Source organism: Pempheris klunzingeri, chromosome 15 (assembly GCF_042242105.1).
Source record: "Pempheris klunzingeri isolate RE-2024b chromosome 15, fPemKlu1.hap1, whole genome shotgun sequence".
NCBI classification, from domain to species: Eukaryota; Metazoa; Chordata; class Actinopteri; order Acropomatiformes; family Pempheridae; genus Pempheris; species Pempheris klunzingeri.
The window spans coordinates 6,414,398-6,434,775 of record NC_092026.1 but is presented as its reverse complement, the minus strand read 5'-3'; the positions used below and the strand labels follow the sequence as shown (position 1 = coordinate 6,434,775).

Sequence of the window (20,378 nt, the reverse complement as noted above, 5' to 3'; positions counted from 1 at the left end):
ATATTAGTCTTTATAGGGGTTTGGCTGTAATAACTCGTTATTTTAGTTCATGCAGGGCTGCAGCTAATGATTTTCAACATTGACAAATGTGCCTATTATTTTCTCAATTAATCATTTGTTCCCTAATATGTCAAGTAATGATAAAAGGTTTCTTAGAGCTCTTTCACGCCCAAATTTAAATTATGGACCAAGATATTTGATTTATGACACATAACAGAGAAAAGCAAATCTCCATTTTGGAGCAGCTGCAACCAGAGAATGGTTAGATTTTATGATTAATTAAATGCCTTTGATGATTGTTGTTGCCAATTAATTTTGGGTCGACTGATTAATCGACTACTCCTTGCACTTTTAAGTTATTGGCATGAAAGGAATACAGTGTGAGCACAAAACACATGCTAGTCTGTGTAGTGGCCCCTACATTTGCATGTTTATAACATCAGATCAATCTGATCACTCAGCAATATGCAAAGTTTCATTATTCAGCATATATATATCAGCATGAAAGCCAAATAAAATTAAATGAAACATTTCAAAGAAAAGGAAACCATTTATTACATTCTTAAAACCACATACAATGTATCCCATTGGACAACAATATATATTGCGCTGTGACTCAGTTACTCTTGGACTAGTAATATACCTCTTGTACATTTTGTCATACAGGGAAAGAGAAGGGAGACAAACTATTCTTGTTTGTTTGTACTTTTCCTAATCTTTCTTCAATTAAAAAAAATAGATCACTGACTTTACAAGACAAAAGTGGAGACATGTAAAGAAAAAGGTGGATAAAAGACTGACAAATAAATGAAAATCACAGCAAAAAAACATTAAATCCCAATAATGAAATTCATCTTTAACTCTAACTGATTTATTTCTTCTTCTTTTTTCTTTTTAATTCCTATGTCTTGAAATGTAATGTTACAACTTTAGGACAAATGGGAAGGGCTTTGACACTTTGTGATCAACATTCACAAAAATAGAACTCACGTCCACAGTGATTATGGTTATGGGTCTCATCTTAGGTGCAAAGGTGTGAGGAGCACAAGGCTAAAGGACGACACAGGTAATAAAGGGACAGGAGATCACAGCTAGCTCCCTGAGCGGCAGGCAGCAGGTCCTCGGACTCTGCTCAAAAGCTTCACAGCACCCCAAGTAAGACATCATCATCATCATCATCATCATCATCATCATCTCAATGCTATAACAACCTTCAGAAACTGTTACTTATGCACATGAAAAATGTAAACAGTTATGAGTGACCTTGTGTGACAGATATGGAATAATAAAAAAAATAAAATAAAATAAAACAGAAACTATTAAGTCTTACTGGCATTGAGGCCCAACTCAGGGGGGCAGCTGGTAGCTCTGTCTGGTCTTAGACTAGTGTCCAGTGAGATAGAGGAAAGTATAAGTGCTTGGTATTTGGACAAGTGTTGGGTTTGGGACTGAAGGAGAGAGGAACAGCAAATGTACAAAATAATACAGTTGCTCCAACCAGTGTGGAGGGTTTATGATACATGTTATGGACCACTGTCGTCCCGGCCTTTAGCCAACTGAAACATCATGAGTGAAAGACAATTATACGACACCTACTGCACTGAGTGCTGGTTAGAAACAGGTGGGGAGACACTGTGTATCCCCTGTTATTATACAGTTCATGAAGTCATCTTTTGCCTTGCTTTCTCTCTTCCTTGTCCTGTTTGTCCTCTAGTCGGGGGTGTGGATTTGAGAAGGGGGGGGCAGTACAGCGCAGACTGAAAAAGCTCTCAGTTTAAACGCAAGGCGATGTTTTTCTTTTTTTCTCTCTCTCGCCTGTGTTTGGGTTCACTGCCTCCCCCGCTGCGTCTGCATCTGCAACAAGTGTCCACCCCGCCGCTTGCGTGATGACCGCGCCTAACCCAGCTGGGTTTGCCGTCAAGGCAAGAAGGGGGCTGTTGCCATGGTAACCTGAGAGTACTGTCAAGAGAGGAAATGGTCCAGAGTCCAAACATCAGCCTTCGCGAAATATCCGTCTTTTCTTCCCTCTCTGCGTCTTACTATCCACTTTTCTCTCCCTTTCTCTCTGAACTGAACTCACACATTCTTACTCTCTCTCCATATACTTATATAGTCAACTATTTACATTCTTATTTAAAATATTTGTTTATAAATGTGTATATAAATTAAAGATAATTTCATCTTGTCCTGTCTCTAAGTGGCATTTACAAGGGAAGGGGTGTGTGGGACTGAGGTTTCTCATTGCATTACAAGAGCCTACAAAGAGGCAGCACCGAACACTGTCTAAATCTGTGTGAAAATGGTTCTCAGCTGATTAAGGAGGTCAGCCTAAGCCGCGAGTCATATCCTTTCTGCGTGTCTCTTTTTATGCCAGAGAAAATGACTCACGATCTTGGTCCCTAAGTGATGGTCAGTATGAGGATATTGTCTGTATGAATACGCGTGCGTACCATACTGAGATGCATTAATGTAGAGAGGAATATTGACTGATAGCTGAATTAACAGTGAGACCCGATGATCAACACAATTTCATTCTAATAATATGTGTAAAACTCGGTCTCAGAGTGGCAGGGTTGTACATTCACTGTTACTGTAGGTTCTGGCTTGTGCACTGGTGCTTATCGATGAGGTACATTCATAACTGGTTGGGCGATCCTCAGTGGATCTGATGTTCAACAAGTCTTAGAGCTTGGAGCTGTCTTATGCTTTGTGGGCTGCTGTGTTATTGTTACGATGCCCGTTTTCTTGTTGTTAATGCTACAATATGCAAAGGACCATGAGCGTGTGTGGTCTGTAGTGTAAGGTGCTTTGCCTGCTGGGAAAGTGGAGGACTACTTTGGGATCATGGGAGACGGAGCATTTAAAGTCCTGGATTGTCTCTTAACTGCTGGTTGTTGAATTTCAACATGTCTATCCTCCTCTGTCTCTCCTCTTGCTTCCCTACCTCTTAAAACACTCTCTCCATAGCTTGTCTGTCTGCCTGTCTGTCTAGCTGTTGGTGGAGTCCGGCAGAGACATCTCGCTGCCAAACACTTCCCGGTACAACGGTGGGAAACTGTAGGCGGTCTCTGGGTGGACCAGACGGAAAAACTCCAGCTTATCAATGTGGAGGTTACAGATAGACTTCATTATGGGCAGCTTGGACACCATCTGTGGGGACAGGAGAGATACAGAGGTAAGTTTATGTATGTTTGTACATTTGTATGTGTTTAAGAAGAGCTGTACTGCTGTCTTTACCTTGTCCAGTTTCTCCTCAGAAGCACCGCTCTTATGTAGACTGTGCTGCAGAGCCAGGTAGACTTTCTCTTGGAGTTTCTGAACCTTTTGGCCTTCTGTAAGCCAGGGTCGATCTACAGGAAAGAAAATATGAACCCCTTATATATTATATATTATCTCCCACGGTGACTGTATATTCTGTGACTGTAATATTATGTTTACAGTGAGTGAACTGTTTAAATCCAACCCTATGTTTCTTTTATGGCTTCACCGTTTAATGCAATGGAAGCACATCAGATGTCTCACACATAATTTTTACAAATTTTCTCAAAAACATTTCATATGCTCGGAAAACTTTACAATCTACTCAAAAAATGTTCCTTCCTCCTCAGGTTTTATAATTAATCTAAATAGCTAAATAATCTGCAAAAATTGAAAACCTGCATGTTGGAGACATCTACAAACAATATATATTCAGAACAGCGTTGAAAAGACTTTTTCTTGAACGTGTTTGTCTTTATCTATGTATGTGTGAGTGAGAAAGAGGAATAAAGATAATCACCAGGGGATAGAAGGACGGCAGCGCTAAACAGAGCCATCTCTTCATCAGACAGCTGCAGACGGCAGAGTCCTTTTCCCAGGTCAAACACTGCACTGACCAGGTCATCACAACCTGCATGAACACAGGAAATACATAAAGTAACTGTCAAGAACAATAGCTTGAAGACTCAAATAAGTCCTGCAACTGACCCAGGAGGATGATTGAGCCCCATTATTCTTTTTATTTCTGGCATTATTGGCCAAGAACACTTTGGCTCTTCTTAGTGTCAAAATTATCTAGTTAAATTACTGTCTGTCTGGTCTCTTAGGATTCAAGCGTTTTCAAAATCAATTAAAAGCAGATTACATAGAAATACTGCTGTATTGACATGACATAATATATCTTCTGAAGTTACACAACTTGGGTTTTTCCCTTAAATGACTGTATCACACTGTTGTACTGCTGTACTGTTTGTCTTTCATTGTTACACAGCTCTAGTGGGACCAAAGAGGCAAGACAATGCTTTAGAAATTGAAAAGAAAAATCCAGCAGAAGGCTTTCAGTTACTTCTCTTCAAAGGCATCTATAGCTTTTAGAAACTGCTGCTGTTACTGTCCTACAGAGTCAATAACGGAGTGAGAACAGTCCTGCAGAGGCATTTATGGTAACTATTGCACAGTGCATGCGAACAGGGCATAGGATTTTCTAACAAACATAAAGAGTATGAAAGTTACGTTTTCCTGTGTCCCTGTTAATTATCTGAATACTCACCAAGTGCTTTGAACAACTGAGCTGGGGCAAACTTCCCGTTGAAGAAAATCGTGTTGTTGTTGACGTTGAAAGCTCTGCACATACGTATCAGCAGCACTTCCAGACACCCTGAAAGGGTAACCATAGATAGAGGCAGAGATATGGAGAGAGGGGGAAAGACGAAGAAAGGGGAGGGAAGGGTGGAGACACTCCAACATGCACAGAACAACACAACAAAATGTAAATAATTTTGATTCAGATTGGTGTGAAGCATATATGACACATTTTTGAACCGTTTAAAAAAAAACCAACAGGATAACATGGATATCCACAAAGGTTTTTTTTAAGTTCATAAGATTTAAGATAAGTAAATTAATGAATTTTATGAATTGATTGAAAATTTTGTTTCCAGTGTGTGTGTAATTTTTTTTGAACAAATAAATGAAGACAAAGGTAGAAAGGTTGGAGACAAAAAAAACAGGAAGGAAATAAAGTTAGCAAGTTTCAGACTGTATTTACTTTGGAAGAATCAACTCTGTACATTAAGTATTTTTGATGGGAGCATTTTTAGATTGGACACTGACCTGCTTTCAGCAATATAATCTGATCATTCTGGCACAGGTCCATGAAGCCAGCAATGCGTTTGGCAAACTCCACCACATACTGAATGGCGTTGGTGATGTGGTGCGCACACTGCTGCCACATCCACTCAGCTAACTGTGAAAGTGACAGAAAAACCGAGATGTAAGTGTTACAAGTCTGTTGACATCACTTTTGTGACACTGAGCTGTCATTCTGATCTGGTCTCAGTGCTGTAAATATATGTCAGACTTTAGGGTCTAAAAAGTGAACACTGGTGTACCTTGTTCTGAAAAGCACGCGTTTCCTCAGGTGTGTATTGTACCCAGGTGAATCTCTTCATGTCTTCAGCGCTGTACTGACATGTCTCCAAGTGAGATTTAACAATACTCTGAGTGATGCGCTCTGTGAAAAACAACAACATATACACATGAACATCAGCGTTTTGTCTCTCAGATTGTTTGTGATGTGACCTTGAATAAGCAGGTGCTTTGCAGCGCCTTTGCTGTTTGCCGCTGGTGCCCTAGACGAGATTGAGCGCTACTGGCTCGTCTATTCATTTTATTTCCGCAGCTGTTAGGATGTTTTCCTCCTCCTGCACTTATAATATCCACCAGTCACAATGTTTCCTCATTTCTTCCTTTAGAAGTCCCCAGAGTCCTATTCAAACTCTCCTTGCAGATTACTGTTGCCACAAAGCATAAAGATGTAAAATAAAATAGAAATGTATTCTCCCCCTTAAGATCTCCAGGGACACTTCTCTAAAAATGCGTTTGCCGCCTTACCTCAGTAAATACCACTACACTATCATCCCTTTATCCCTGTTTTTGAGCTTGTATTTCTGTTTCTTACGCTCATTTCACATTGCTTGGTTCCTGTTTGTTTTGCCCATTTAATCTTGTCCTTATCCTGTTGTGCTCTCCCATGTATCTTTATGGCTCTTTTTTTGCTAAGCTGTTTATGAAATATGCCCTCGTGCTAATTGAGTCAATTTGTCTTCTCAAATGATCTCTGCTCTCATTTAATTTACTTGCACCTTTCCTGAGCAAATAATTGCAAATTGATTTAGCAAATTCCACAATAAAAGGAGAAAACATAATTACCACAACAGCTACTGTGCTGCATTTTACACCAGAATATCCAATAGTACAGCATACTTATGCCATGCTGCCGTTATAATGCCCGACTACATAAAAGCTCAGATCACAATTATTATTAGATATTCTCATACAGACTCTGTGTTTGTGAAGGTAATTAGTGAATAAAAGAAGAGATCATTGTCACCATTGCCATCATCACTGTAATCATTGTATTTATCAAAGTCGCTACTCACCAAGTTCTGTCACTGAGCAGTCATCAGGCAGATGGTCCAGCAGTGTGTGTGTGTGTCCCAGCAGCGGATGTGTGTGAGAATGTGTGTGCAGGAGCTGAATCCCATTGCTGTCTGCTCCGTCCAGTATGGTCTGCTGTGGGGAATTCTGATTGGACAAGGATGAGGAAGAGGAAGAAGAGGACGATGAGTTGGAGGTGTTCCCGGTGCTGGCACCTCCGCCGAGCAGCTCCAGGCTGCAGTACTCGCTGGCCTCCTCGGGGGTCAGCGGCAGGTCAAACAGGTCAGGCAGCGCCGCAATGTCATCCAGATCGCTGAGGGTTGAACTTGAGCCCCCACTGCTGAAGGACCGGCTCAGGCCCTCTTCACCATCCTCCCCGCCTCCACCACAGACACCGTCCTCCTTGGGTAAGGACAGAGCAGTAGAGCCTGCTCCTCCAGAGCCCACACACTCCTGGGACTTCTGGTGTTTTTGAACCTCAGCGTAGAGGCTGTCACGCTGCTTCTTAGACATACGACCAAACTTGACGGCTGCAGAAAGAAAATAGATTTTAGTAGACAAATAAAACATTTTACAGACATCACCCAATGAACTGCACTTAGCTATGTACTTAGTATAAGGCTAAAATGAATATAGATGACTCAGTCTAATTGTAAGATATTTCTGGCCCACATAGATGACTTCTGCCACCTTATCCATAAGTACTGTATGTTCCAGTCTCTATTTACAGATTGCATGATGACAGTTTGTCACCTCCACAGTCTGTACACTGTATTTGTTTTCTCTCTGCAACCTACAGGAGAGGGCAACAAGCGACAGCTGAAACATTACAGCTGGAGGCTTCGAATTCTCCTGGTATCAGCTTTGAATTAAAGGAGCACATGCTCTGGGATTCAGACATTCAACCGTTTTAAGTTTAACGGTTGAATGTCATGGTTACAGGTAGTGTGAGCGCACAATGTGTTCTTTGAGTGCATTTACCATCTCTGCTCATGCCCAAAGCCAGACACTTCTGTAGGCGGCAGTGCTGGCAGCGGTTACGGTTAGTTCGGTCGATCAGGCAGTTCCTCTGGCGGGAACAAGAGTACATGGCATTGTTCTGCTGGCTGCGACGGAAGAAACCCTAGACAAACGCAAGCACAGATATACAAACACCATAAATGGCACGAAGGACTGAGATAAAACAGGTTTGGTGAAGTTGAGTTTGGCAGCCTGGTTTATTCTCTGTGTTTCTTCCTCACCTTGCAGCCTTCGCAGGTAATGACCCCGTAGTGGATTCCTGAGGACTTGTCCCCACAGATCTTGCAGGGGATGACCTCGATTTGAGCTGAAGGACCAAAAACAACATTGACGAGAGGTCAGAATGATGCTGCCTAATGCGTCCTAGTGTATGAAATAGCCTCACATTTACATAGAAAGTGAAGTTGAGATGTGCTTAGTGAAGCACAGCAGTTTGACACGACTGAGTCATACTGTGGACTGTTGCCAGAAACAGTTAATATCTAAACAGTAGCACAACATTGAGTAACAGGATACATTCAGTCAGATGTACACACACACGCCCACATTTGGCTTATATTCAACACCAGCGTGTTGTCAGTGTAAAGTGTTATTTTTAACAAAGACTGTTAATGATTTTCTTTATGAATAAGATTTTTGAGACCTCACTGCTCTGTACAGCACAACAACTGGCTAAATTAATAGTGATTTACTGTTCACTGCAGATTCTGTTGAATCAGCAGAGATCAGTAAATCCTTAAATCTAATTACTCTTGATCTGGACTGTGTTTTTTTGACTGGTCTTGCTCTCAGTAGTCAGTTCTCTATCCCTTAATGCTCTCCGTTCTGCCAGTAAACACATGATTTCCAGGGGTGTGCTAATGATACACAGCTGTACAGTGAGTCCTGCTAAAACTTAACAAGATGGCCAAATCAGCATGTGTTACATATTTCCTCTCTTTCTAAGTGATGGATGTAACAGAACTTCTTTCTGCAAAGTCTACAAAATATGAGATCCTTTTATTGTAATTCTTGCCGCTTCTCCGTCACTATAATGCAAGCCAGACATATTTCAGCCACTAGCTTTGTCTCTATTTTTCATTCTGTTTTGCTGGTCATTTTTTGTGGCGCTATCATGTTTTCTCTAGCTCAAAGCTTATAGCTCTCAGCCAAAATTGAGTCTTTTGTATCTTCTGTGGACCTTGAAAAGGTTGCCCATGCTTTTATCTCGTCACAGTCAGACTGCTGTGTACTCTGAGCTCTATTAGAAGTGTCCATGTCCATGTCCTGCCTCCAGCTGATGCAAAATGCAGCTGCAAGGCTTCCAACAATTTCTGTTTCACTGGATTGTTATATTACACCTATCCTTGCCTCCCTTGTCTGGGAGCTGTTGAGTTTCAGGTTTATATATATTTAATATATAATATTTAAGATGCTTTAAAGTCTCTGAAACTCTCCAGTAATGAGGAAACACTATATAAATTATGCTTTATTAGTACTCTCATTGGAAATTATTAACACATTTTAGAAACTGAAACAGAGACAAATCTTGTACTTTGCACCAGAGTGTTCCGACCAAAGATCAAAACATGTCATGTAATTGGTCCAACGAATGAGAAACCAGATGTGATGATCATTAACTAATTAAAATGTTCTATTGATGGCAACAACCCGGCAGCCACACTGTCCCACAAGTACATACAGTACAAGAGAAGATAACATTAACTGAGTTTGTGTGCACCCTGCATGTGGCCCCCATGAAAGAACAGAGTACACAAACAGATAGGGAATCACATGATACTCTCACACATGACACACACACACACACAAAGACTCCTTCTGTATTGACCAGAGAACAATAACCGCAGCTATAATATTAGATAGTTACTGCTCAGTCTTACTGTCTGTACAGTCTTGAGTGTACAAGAAACTCACTTCACGACGTGTGGAAAACCACTTAGTCGTGAAGGAGTAATTGAGGAGAATTGTTGCACTCTTAGGTACTGGAAAACACAACTTTCCACTTCTTTCCCCCTTTAATGACACAGTCGGCTGTCTCTTCTCTAAACTGTTGACTAAAATACTCCAACTGATCATGGCAGCTGCAGGCATGCAATGGAAAAATATCTCCCTCCCTCCCTTCCTCTCTTTCTCTCAGGTTCCCCTCCACCCCTCCCTCATCTCACAGTTATATAACTCTCGTCTGTGAGCATTCCTCACAACACTCATTCAGCAGGCTCACTCTAGCAACACCGACACCCCGCCCTCCACACACTCTCTCTTTCCGACTGGCTGAGGGCCGTTCGTAGCCTCCTTTGTATTGGCTGAGTCACCCGTCACTCTGGCGCTGTAGCCTGTCAGCCCATGTGGACAGTCTGTCCTACTGACACACTTTCCCACTGCAGGGGGAGCGGGAGGAGGGAGGCAGGCGCGATCCCGGCTCTCCGCAGGCCAGTTTTAAGGTGGAGCTGAACAATGCTCGGACTCCCCTGTAAAACACTTCCCCAAAGACCCATAGCTTGCATCACAAAAGTGGCTGTGTTACATAATAACAAAATTACCTGAGAGGGGAAGCGTTAATAAGCTTAGAATAGCTGCACTTACCAGTTACTAGGTAACACCGATTTCCACTGATTTCCCATAAAGCCAGTGTCTGTGTGGACTGATTTCAAACACACACAAACACTCAAACACTCATTCACAAGAAACCACATTTGATTTGACTGTTGTAGCCCATACTGTATCTGGCTACAGTCAACTCAATGCCCCGAACTTGAATGTCAGCTATTCAGCCCCCACCCCTCTCCTCGGTACTTTGACATTGAGCTTCTGCTTCAACCCGTTCTATTCTTGTCCTGTGCTGAGAGCCAGAATTACACAGATGCCCAGCCACCCACCCCTGCTACCGCCACACATACATGCTCTCTCACTCCTCTGACTCTCTGCAGATATCCAGGCCCACAGACACAGTGAGATATCCATCTCTATAATGTGATTGTCTTGTGCGTAAGCTGGTAAATGAAAAATGACTATAGAGTTGAACCAATTACCTTCACACAATGCATTAACAAGTACAGAGAATGAACAGGGATGCTTTGAAGAACTGAACTGCAACAAACAATTATTTTAATTATTGATTATACTTATCTATTATTTTCTTAATTAATCAGTTGATTGTTTCTGTTTACATCATTATAACATTTTTGCTTCAAAAAGTGATTTTAACAACAGCTGCCAAATCATTTTCTGTCTATCTAATCATTGATTTATTAGATCATTAATCTCTGCAAAAAACAGACCGGTATGAGATAAACAACCAGTGAAAATTAGCTTACTTTATAGAAATGACAAATTCAACTGTCACACAGACACCGCAGCTGTAGCCACACTAATGTTAAAGCAACATTTACCTTTAACCCTGTATATCATTGTTGACCTGTGCTAAAACACCGGTCTTAGTCATCTGACCTTTAGCTCTCTAGAGCTAGCCGGCATTCCAAGAAGATCGATACCAATCCTGCTCTTTGCTGACATGATGAATGAAAGCTGCATTCGTCACCCACTAACACATTAACTAAGTCACAAATAGGGCTAATATGAAATGCAATAAATTAGATGTCATCACTCAAAAAGGCAAACAAAGAGTGGTGTTTCAGTGCGGTTGTTTGAGCAGTAACAGACACTTTGTGCGGCACACCCAAGCCGTTTTTCAAAATTAGCTGGGAACAGACACTTTAACAGTTCAGAGTGTGTTTATCAGCCGGCTAAATGTGTAACCGTGTTATCTCTACAGAAGGCTAATTCAGTAGGGGTGGAGTAGAGGAGCAGAGAAAAATCACTGACTTTGTGCTTCCAACAGTTCACTTCTTGGTATCTTAACATGGAACGACCAGTCAGTAATCCTCTGTTCATGTGTGTCAGTCAGTATGTCAGTGTGTCAAGTGTGACAAAGGAAAAAATGTGAATTTTGAACCTGCACATGTTACGACCACATTTGCTCAACACACACACATACACACACTTCATATCACCTCTCCATATTGTAATTTTACAACCTTTTTTGGTATGAGTACGAGTTTGTTTTTGCTTATTATACAATATGCAGACTACTAAATGTTCTTGAGCAACAGATTGACACAAAGGTGAATAAGAGCTGGTCTTTACCTCACCATGAAATGGTCCTTGTGCTTGAACTCTAAACGTATTAGCAATGCTGAAGTGCTTGTTGTGTCTTGCCTCACAGTTGGGTGTAGGCTTACAGTGCAGCACAGAGCTGTATCACAACAATCCACTGCGGTCGCCCCGTCGCCTCCGTCTCTTTTGAAATCAGGTTAGAGAACGGGAATTTTTTCCATAATTTTTTTGTTTTCTGTAAAATGAGGAGTTTGAAAAGCCCCGAGGCCTGCAGAGATAAACCCAAGGAGGGAAGATAGGTCCTCAGATATGGAAAGAAAACCTTTTTGTTTCCTCACCAGCTGTCATACTGATTACACCTGACACCTTCTACCTAACAGCTGCATTACGCCGCCAACAACTCTTACAAAATATTTCTATTTTACTCTGTACAGATGATAATACTTGAAAAACAAAACATTGTCTGTCGAGTGTCGCATTCAAATCAAGGGGCTATCTATTTTAAATGATGCAAATACCAGAGGAGGCCGGGCTGAGGCCCTCAGAGGGGGGGATTACAACAGAGCTAAGAATTCCTGGGGCCTCTTCTACCAGGTGTCGGTGTGTGACATGAGTCTCATGATCTTTCGCTATGTCCATATGTAATAAATACTGTTACATTCTGCAGTAGGGGCACTCTGCTATCCAGTACAGTGAACCAGAGGAAGTGTCAGGGGTCTAGACAACCACCACAGGGTCTCTAAAAGTCTGTCAGCACGCCAAAGCCTGCTGGAATGACTCAACAACTTTGGACCAAACCGATTGTGATTGCAGATACAGTACGCCTATGGGTGCTCAAAGTGGGATAAAAACGCTGACATGCTTTCCTTGCGAGGAAACGGCAGGTTGAGTGAGTAACCTACATTTTCAGCGCAGTGAGCTCAGAAGGAGCCCTGGTTTGTTTACATTTGGATATCCTGCCAGAAATGGAACCTCCCTCCACCGGAGGCCCCCTCTGCCTCCCTACTCACTCCCCCTTTGGAGTGCAAAAATTCATCTCTTTCCTCCCCTGCAGAAAAAAAAAAAAAAAAAAAACACTCCATGCAGCTTATGTCCTGTCCCGCAGAACAAAAGATTGCAACGTTGGAATATACTCAGAGGGGGAAAATCTCAGTAATGCAACACAAGAACAGAACCAAACACTAAAAGGATGATTTATGATCTGTACAAGTGTTTGTTGGCAGCCAATAACTGCTGCGTGTAAATCACTTTCAATTACTAGAATTATTAATAAATACAACCTATTTAGAGGTTATTTATTGAATACCTTTAAATTATAGACCTGTTTACCGCACAGTCTGTATATAAACTACCTTCCTTGTTAATAACAATTATCTGGCGCCCAAGTCCAGGCTCAGCCTGTGACATGCTGAAGGCCGACAGTCGCACCACACGGAGCCGCACATGGCGCTGCACGTACGGCGGCACGGCGCTTCCCACAGCCACCCCCCCTCCCTCCGCTGCGAATGCTGTATAACGTTGGGTGACATAACTAGGTCAGTGGAACAGCCTGGTCCCTCTCCCTCCGTACGGTCACATTGTCGGCCATGCTGGCACAGCCATCACGTCACAACATCATCACAGCTGCACCAACACTGCTCAGATTCATCTCGTTAAGTAAATTATAGAAAAACAAAAAGGTTTGCGAGCATCTTCACAGGACTATTTTATTTTTTTCAAATTATAAAAATATAAAAGATCACAAAGTCAGAGCATTATGTATAAATAGTGGCAGAAACACAGCTGAATTGATGTGTACAGTGTTCACTTTTTACATTTTAATTCACCAGACTGGAAACCTCATAAAGCCGCATAACAGATTACATAATTCTAGTTTTGGTTAACAACAACCTCCTCTCATGCCCCTCCCTCTCCTTATTGCGTAACTCTAACATGGATCCCCTGACAAAATTTACAGAAGGACTCCCAGGTGAGATTTGACTCGCATTCCTTCAAAAACAGGCACTTTTGGCTCCGCAGCGAGTCATAAAGCACACTTGCAATTTTTCTGCGCAACTGAAGTCTTGGATGATTAAAAAAACTCAAACAAAAACTTAATTAACCTGCTTGAGCAGATTGTCAAGAGTGAACCACACGCTTGCATGTTGAACTTCAGTGCGGAGCACGCAGCCTCTGGCTCTGTGCGGCTATAATCCAGTCATGGGGGATTAATGCGCACTGGGAGGAAAGCAGGCGCGCTCAAGTCCCCGTGCGCACACATGTGGCTGCTCCAGCCTCGTACAAAAGCACGCAGCGATCACCACCAAGTTCAACTAAACATGCACACGTATATGGAGCCATAAAATCCACTCACCTCTCATTTTGGTGTTTTCTTCTTCTGTGCTGGACGGTGGAAACTCGGCTACATGTGGTTAATGTGGGTGCCAGGATAGGGGAGGATAACGCGCCGCAGCCAGAGTGATCTGGCTCTGTAAATATTAACTTCGTCCCGGCTGCAGACAGTTCTCGTGAAGCACGGCCAAAAGGAAAAAAAGAAAAGAAAAAAAAAACTACTCGAAAGTCCCGTCCTCTATCGCTCGGTCAAGTCCGAGCGGAATAAGTGCAGAGTGCAGAAAGTCGCTTTGGATCGCATCGTATCAGTTCCTGCGAAGAGATTTGGCTCAACTTTCTGACAGAATAGTTCCACGGAGGACGAGAGACGTATGGACCCCCCGTCTGCGCTCTGACTCTCCGCTTGCTCTCCTCTCAGTCTACCCTGCTAACCTACTTTCTCCAAAGCGTGGACTCTCCCATGATCTCACTGCCGACAGCTCCTCTCGCAGCTCTCGCGGGGGCGCGCAATCGGGAGCGAGTTTAAGGTGGCTGGGCAAATGATTGACTAGTGCTCAGTGGTGGTGAGGAATAAAGATGATCACTTCCAGGAGATAATAGGAAGGTAATGAGAGCTACAGTCAGTTCTGCTTTAAAACAGACACCCCTCTGTTTTCTCCACCTCTTTGACTTTATGTAATAAGCCCCAGCTTCTCTAACAGTAAAGATTGTGGCCTGTTGATACGCCATCGAGATTGATATCTGTCTAATTGGGTGTTGCTAAAATTAAAAACAAACATCAAGAGGCTATCAAACAGGTTCTTTGTTTACCAGAGAGCTCACACCTTCCTCACTGAGTGTCTTCTGCTTTTGCCTTAACGTGTTGACCTGGATGACATCATACAAATATTTGGCACAAGTGTACTTCCAAAAATGAAAGCCTGAAAAGTGTCCATCTTGCAGAATTCTTAAAGAAACATTAGCAGAACTTAGAGCTGATAAGTGAGTAATTGTCTCTCTTCTTATAGGCAAAAATGCACAAAATTCACTGGTTGCAGCTTTTTAAATGCTTGTTTCTGTGGTCTTAAAGAAACGTTACTATCTTTGCTTTTACTTTCTTTGCACTTTTTTCTTCTTCTTTTATTTTATTTTATTTTAAAAAAAAGAAGCATATTTACAGCTCGTCTCTCCTGGTTTAATATACAAACAAAAAACAGATTCTGATGTAAAAGTGTGTGACCGTGGGTGCCGATGAGGTGGTGGGTGGGTGCTGGGGGGTGGGGGTGGGGGGTTGCTGTAGCGGGTGGCCTTATGATGCAATGTTCTGGCAGCGGTGTTATGAAACAGCATGAAGGCAGAGATTACTCAAATTAGGTTAGTGGAGCAGCGGAGCACAGAGCACCTACAGTCACAGATTGTTTTTCTGTTTCTCTCTCACACACATTCACCCACACAGAAAGACACATGCGCTCTCATTCTTTTGTTTTCTCTCCCCCTCTTCCTTGTTTTTCCAAACATAATTTCTTTTTTATTTGTACGCCACCTCGTCTCCTTTGTCACACTAACAGCCTGATGTATTTATTCATGCACACATGTTCAGATCCTTATTTTCTAGCCTTCTCAGCACCGTTTTCCCTCTCAGCCGTTTGTGTGTGCTGTTCTTCCCTCTCTCTCGCCCCGTGCACATCTCCTCTAAAGCCCCTCTGTTCTATGTCTCCCTTGACAACGGCAGTGACACTTTGACCTTAGCTCTTATGTAACCGCTGTGCAGCTTGGTTAGACAGCGGAGAAAGGAGGGAGAAAGGGAGTGGGAGGAGGAGGGCTTCGGCATGGCTCGTATATGGCAGACATTTTGTTGCCTGATGATAAAGTAAGAGGTGAAAGACGAGGGGAGGAAGAAGAGGAGCTTAGAGCTTGAGAGGCTGGAAGCTTTTGGAAGGTTACCAGCAGCTGCGTAACGGGATGAGGGAGCAGATGGGGGAGAAATGATACATAAATGGACAGATATTTACATCATAGATTGTGTGACAACAAGCAGAACTGCAGCGCACACAGGGAGGTGAAATAGCCCGCATCCTCTTTGCCTTTTTTTAAGTACAGGAAAACATTGCTAAAGCAACACAGTCATTTAGAACTGACAGCCCTGTGGAGCCAGTGATGGACAGAGAAGATCTCTCACCTGCCACGAGTATTTTAGGCTGTCTGAGATAGTAGGAGTATCTTTTTATAGGGCAGAGTTTATGTATACAGTCTCTTTGATTGCTGCGCATGAGAAAATACATGATGGGAGACAGCAGTTGGTTAAGAGTGATACTTTGTGCTGATACCAGTTACGTTGTACAGCCTCATGGGCATCAAATAGATATGGACAGCCGATCGCATACACAGTGTTCAGTGCACTGATTTTCAGATTTTTCCCACCCACCTATGAATCAGTGCTTGTCGAATGTCAGACAATTTGTTGTTGTGCATAAGATCTTGTTGTTGGGAACCGCGTAAGGTTTCTCCGGACTCAGATCAAAGCCAGTGTAGCCTTGTGACTCCCCAGGGTTGAATTTAAAGGCCTCGCTCACATCAAAGAGTCTTTGTAGGGATGAGGGACCAACTGTAACTGATTGGCTGCACATGGTTTCAGTGGGGCCCCGTGGCCAATCTCTCTGCCTTAGCAGCATCAACATCTTACATTCCAGTCTATCTTCTCACACGCCACATTATAAATCGTTTGCATACATTTAGGTGGTCAGAGGTAATTTAACATACAGCTGCCATAGATGACATTCACCACGCCGTGTCCTTTAGTCCCTAATTTGCACTAATTATTACATCACACCCACAAAAAGGCGAAAGCAAAAACACACACGAGCACATACACATGTACTGGAATGTGCCAGTCAGTTTGTTGGGATTATTTCTGGCTCCTGCCATCCACAGAGCTGTAATCCCTCCCTCTTTCCTCTTTCAGTTAATCTCCCTGTTTTCTTCTCTCTGGAGGCACCATTAATCCCTCTCTCCTCCCCTCCCTACAGCCACGGCTCTGTAATCTGGAGCTGTGAGCTTTGCTGCGTCACTGGGTCAGTGTGTCAGATAGAGTACAAACACCGTTCCCTCCTGTCAAAATCTGCTCATCCTCCCCCACTCGACTCCAACTTCACTTCGTTGTCGTATCTCCATCGTTTCTATTTCACATTCGCCGTCCTCTTTATCTTCATCTATCTTTTCATACACTGCACACAGGTCTGATAAAGCCTGCAGAATAAATAATATATGGGTTCAATCACAGGTCATTAGGTGCAGATTCATCTCACTGAGCACACAGGCTCCCCCAACTCGCATTAATTACAGCAAGAGAAGAAGCATAGTAGACACTTGTAGTGTCCTTGGCCTGCCTTACACACAATTACTCTACTGAAATGTGTGACTGCTATTGTGGAGTCTGCGACAACAGTTCTTACGACATTTAATGTAGTAATACAGTAATATTTAATATAAAAAAAATCATCAACACCCGTTTGTTAAGATGAGCACGACCTCAGTCAAGCCTGAGTGTAGCTTCAAAACCTGACCAGTGGCTAAAAATGCAACTCATTTTCATAATATTTACATTTTTTTTCCATGTATATTCTCATATGTAAACTGAGTCTTACATAAACACACGGTTTCCTGCCAAATTAAGAACACTTTTCAGGTTATTTTACAGGAGGCATTTCTGTATTTCTGTTTTTCTCGGTGTGAACATTTGAATCAGGATCTGATGACAGGTGGTGGATAGTTTTGGGTTCTGTCAATCAAATCCGATCAATCCACACCTGCATTGATCTGATAATGATCTGTTCACAGACCATCTCAGTTTGATTATAATGTTACATATGACCATCTAGTGTTTGCTCAAGGCCACTGTACAGTAAGTACAGACGGGTTCTTCTCTATTTCCTTTGAACAAATAGTCACATGAATCAAAGCTCACTTCCTTAAACCTCCATAACATACAAGCATGTCTTCTAACATAGCACACACACACACACACATGTTACACCCATGTTTAAATTTCTACAGTATATCCAGACTTGTCTTTACAAAGACAATCAGCAGCATATCTCTCCCTCAGTCACTCACTCTCTCCTTTTCCTTTTCAACCGCCCTTCGACATCTTGCTCCCTTTGTTCCTGGCAAAGCAGGTTTGACATCCACACCCACAGACGCTTGAATAGAGGGAGGCCTCTGGTGCTGACACATTCACAGAACTGAAACTCTAATTCAGGTAATACATCAAAACAAAAGCCAGTTGATTGATTTAAGTGTGAACCTGGTCATGACTGATCATAAATGAAAGCTCTGGGCTTAGATGTGTACATTTGTGGAGACTGTTCAACTTTTGTCTGTGTCAACGTTAACTTTGAAATCCGATGCAAATGCAAATATGTGCAATGTAAAGATTTGTTAAGAGTAAATGGAGGTTGCGGTGGCAACTGTGTTTATCTCCAGTGTGAATCAACATGCTTTGCCACGTGAACTTGACCCAGTTACACCCAAGTGAGTGTGAATTCACACACATATGGATCCACGCATATGATCATAAGTGTGACAACTCTGTGATTTCTATCCACAGCAAAACAAGCACAACGAGGTGGAAACATTTTTCTGCATATGTTCCTCAACTGTAACTATTCTCGCTTTCGCTCACATCGTCTTTTTTCCCCCATCTTTGGCCTGATGACCTACATCTGTTGTGTGCCTTCCTCGGGGCACTGCTGGGCACTCATACACTCCTTATCTCACTGCTTTTTCACCCTCCCATTTACTCCCATTCACCCACCTCATATTTCTCCTCCCGTGCTCCCTTAGATCCTCTATTCCCTCTCATTTTCATGCAAGACTAGAGCTCGTTTTTGTTTAATCCTGTAACTGCTGCAGATGATCTAATCAGGGAAGAATGGAGTAACTGAGAAATCCCTCTGTGATGATCAATTCATATTCAAACATGAAACAACAGGATCTTCCTCTGTACATTTATCTTTCATTGCACACCTCTTGTCTGGTTTCTGAACAAGTTTATCATATTAACCCCCCCCCAGATTTTTTCGCCTCTTTCTCTACGACCTTCTGTTCAACACATACAATACACAGTGCGTACACACATATCACATATCACACTCTGCATTCTCACATATCATACACTGCATTTGGTAAGAGGCAGGCATGGGTGAGATTCAGTTCATATATAACCGCCCAGATGACTCATGGGAGCGCAGCCAGCAGAAACAGGGACATCTAGTGTTGGGTGTGTGGTACAATATGTTGTGCTTATGTAATACTTGGAGTTTGCTCTTCAGCATGCATATTTCATGGTTTTCAGTCCATATTGTGAACAGACTGTAAAGACACATGAGCCAAGTTAAGTATTTTATGGGGTTTGAAAACAGCAGATGAATGCAACGATTGTTGTCATCATCTCTGACACACACACACACACACACACAAAGGCAGACACATACACAGACACAGGCAGACACACACATCATCTTTGTGTTCCCAAAGCAAATGCACAGTAACAGTGACACAATTTCTGATGGCTGCTGCTGACTGCCCCTCCATGTGTGCAAGTGGCTGATCACAGATTGACAGATTGCATTATGTAATCTGTTATCACAACAAGAAGTTGGACCAGATCATTGAAACTCTGGCTGATAAGCGGATCCACGTGGTGCAGCGGATTCATCTAACTTGACACCTGTAAAAGTGCCTTTGCTCCGTGGATGTTGTTGTGTTTGGTGGATGCTGATTACTGATTTGGAGGATGCACCACTGTCATCAATGAAGTGGAAGTGTTTATTAGTGTTATTTCGGAGGTGAAAGGAGAGAAACAGGACGACTGTGCAGAAAGTCTGCATTGCGTCACAGCGGGGAGCAGAGGAGGAAAAGGGAGAGAAAGTAGACAGGAGGGGGAGAGCAGGGGCACAGTAAGGGGAGAGAGGGGTGTGTCTTCACTGACCTAGTTAGAGCGATGGAAACCCCCCCCCACTCCTCCCTCACCCACCCACCACCCTGCCTCACTACCGACGTGTAAAGGGCACTTTCAAACAGTACCAGACAGACAGGAATGGATGCAGCGAGGCAGGAAAAAGAGAGCCAAGTGGTGAGAGAGACAGGCAGGGGGTTGGAGGGGGGGGGGCAGACCAACAGACAGGCAGACGGGAGTAAAAAAAAAAAAAAGATCGACAGAGACTAGCAGACAAATATATCCACAATGATATACCAGATCTGGGTAGATCTGGGAAATATCTCTGTGAAAACAGGATAAGCCTAAAGGGATTTAAAAGAAATTAATGATAACAGCAGACCGCATCCGAAATACGGGACCCCTTCATATCCTGTGCAATATTAGGTTTCTGCCTTTATTTTCAGAGAATAACATCTTTGAAGCACAAGGCAGCTTTTAATAAAACCAGAACGTCACTAAGAAATGCAATAACTGCAAAAATATAAGCTGCAATTCCTAATAAACAGGATGTCATCTTACA

The 20,378-nt window shown here is 42.6% G+C and overlaps 1 protein-coding gene across 1 annotated transcript; it reads right to left on the bottom strand.

Annotated features, from left to right (window-relative positions):
- Window positions 1-530: 530 nt before the first annotated feature.
- On the bottom strand, window positions 531-14,477 carry LOC139213923 (nuclear receptor ROR-beta-like). The gene is made up of 10 exons (XM_070844629.1): window positions 13,904-14,477; window positions 7,659-7,744; window positions 7,399-7,540; window positions 6,420-6,947; window positions 5,370-5,491; window positions 5,092-5,224; window positions 4,529-4,636; window positions 3,779-3,889; window positions 3,238-3,350; window positions 531-3,150 (listed from the first exon to the last, which is right to left on the bottom strand). The coding sequence occupies exons 1-10, from the start codon at window positions 13,908-13,910 to the stop codon at window positions 2,989-2,991; spliced, it is 1,512 nt and encodes a 503-aa protein (XP_070700730.1). The 5' UTR covers window positions 13,911-14,477; the 3' UTR covers window positions 531-2,988.
- Window positions 14,478-20,378: the final 5,901 nt, after the last annotated feature.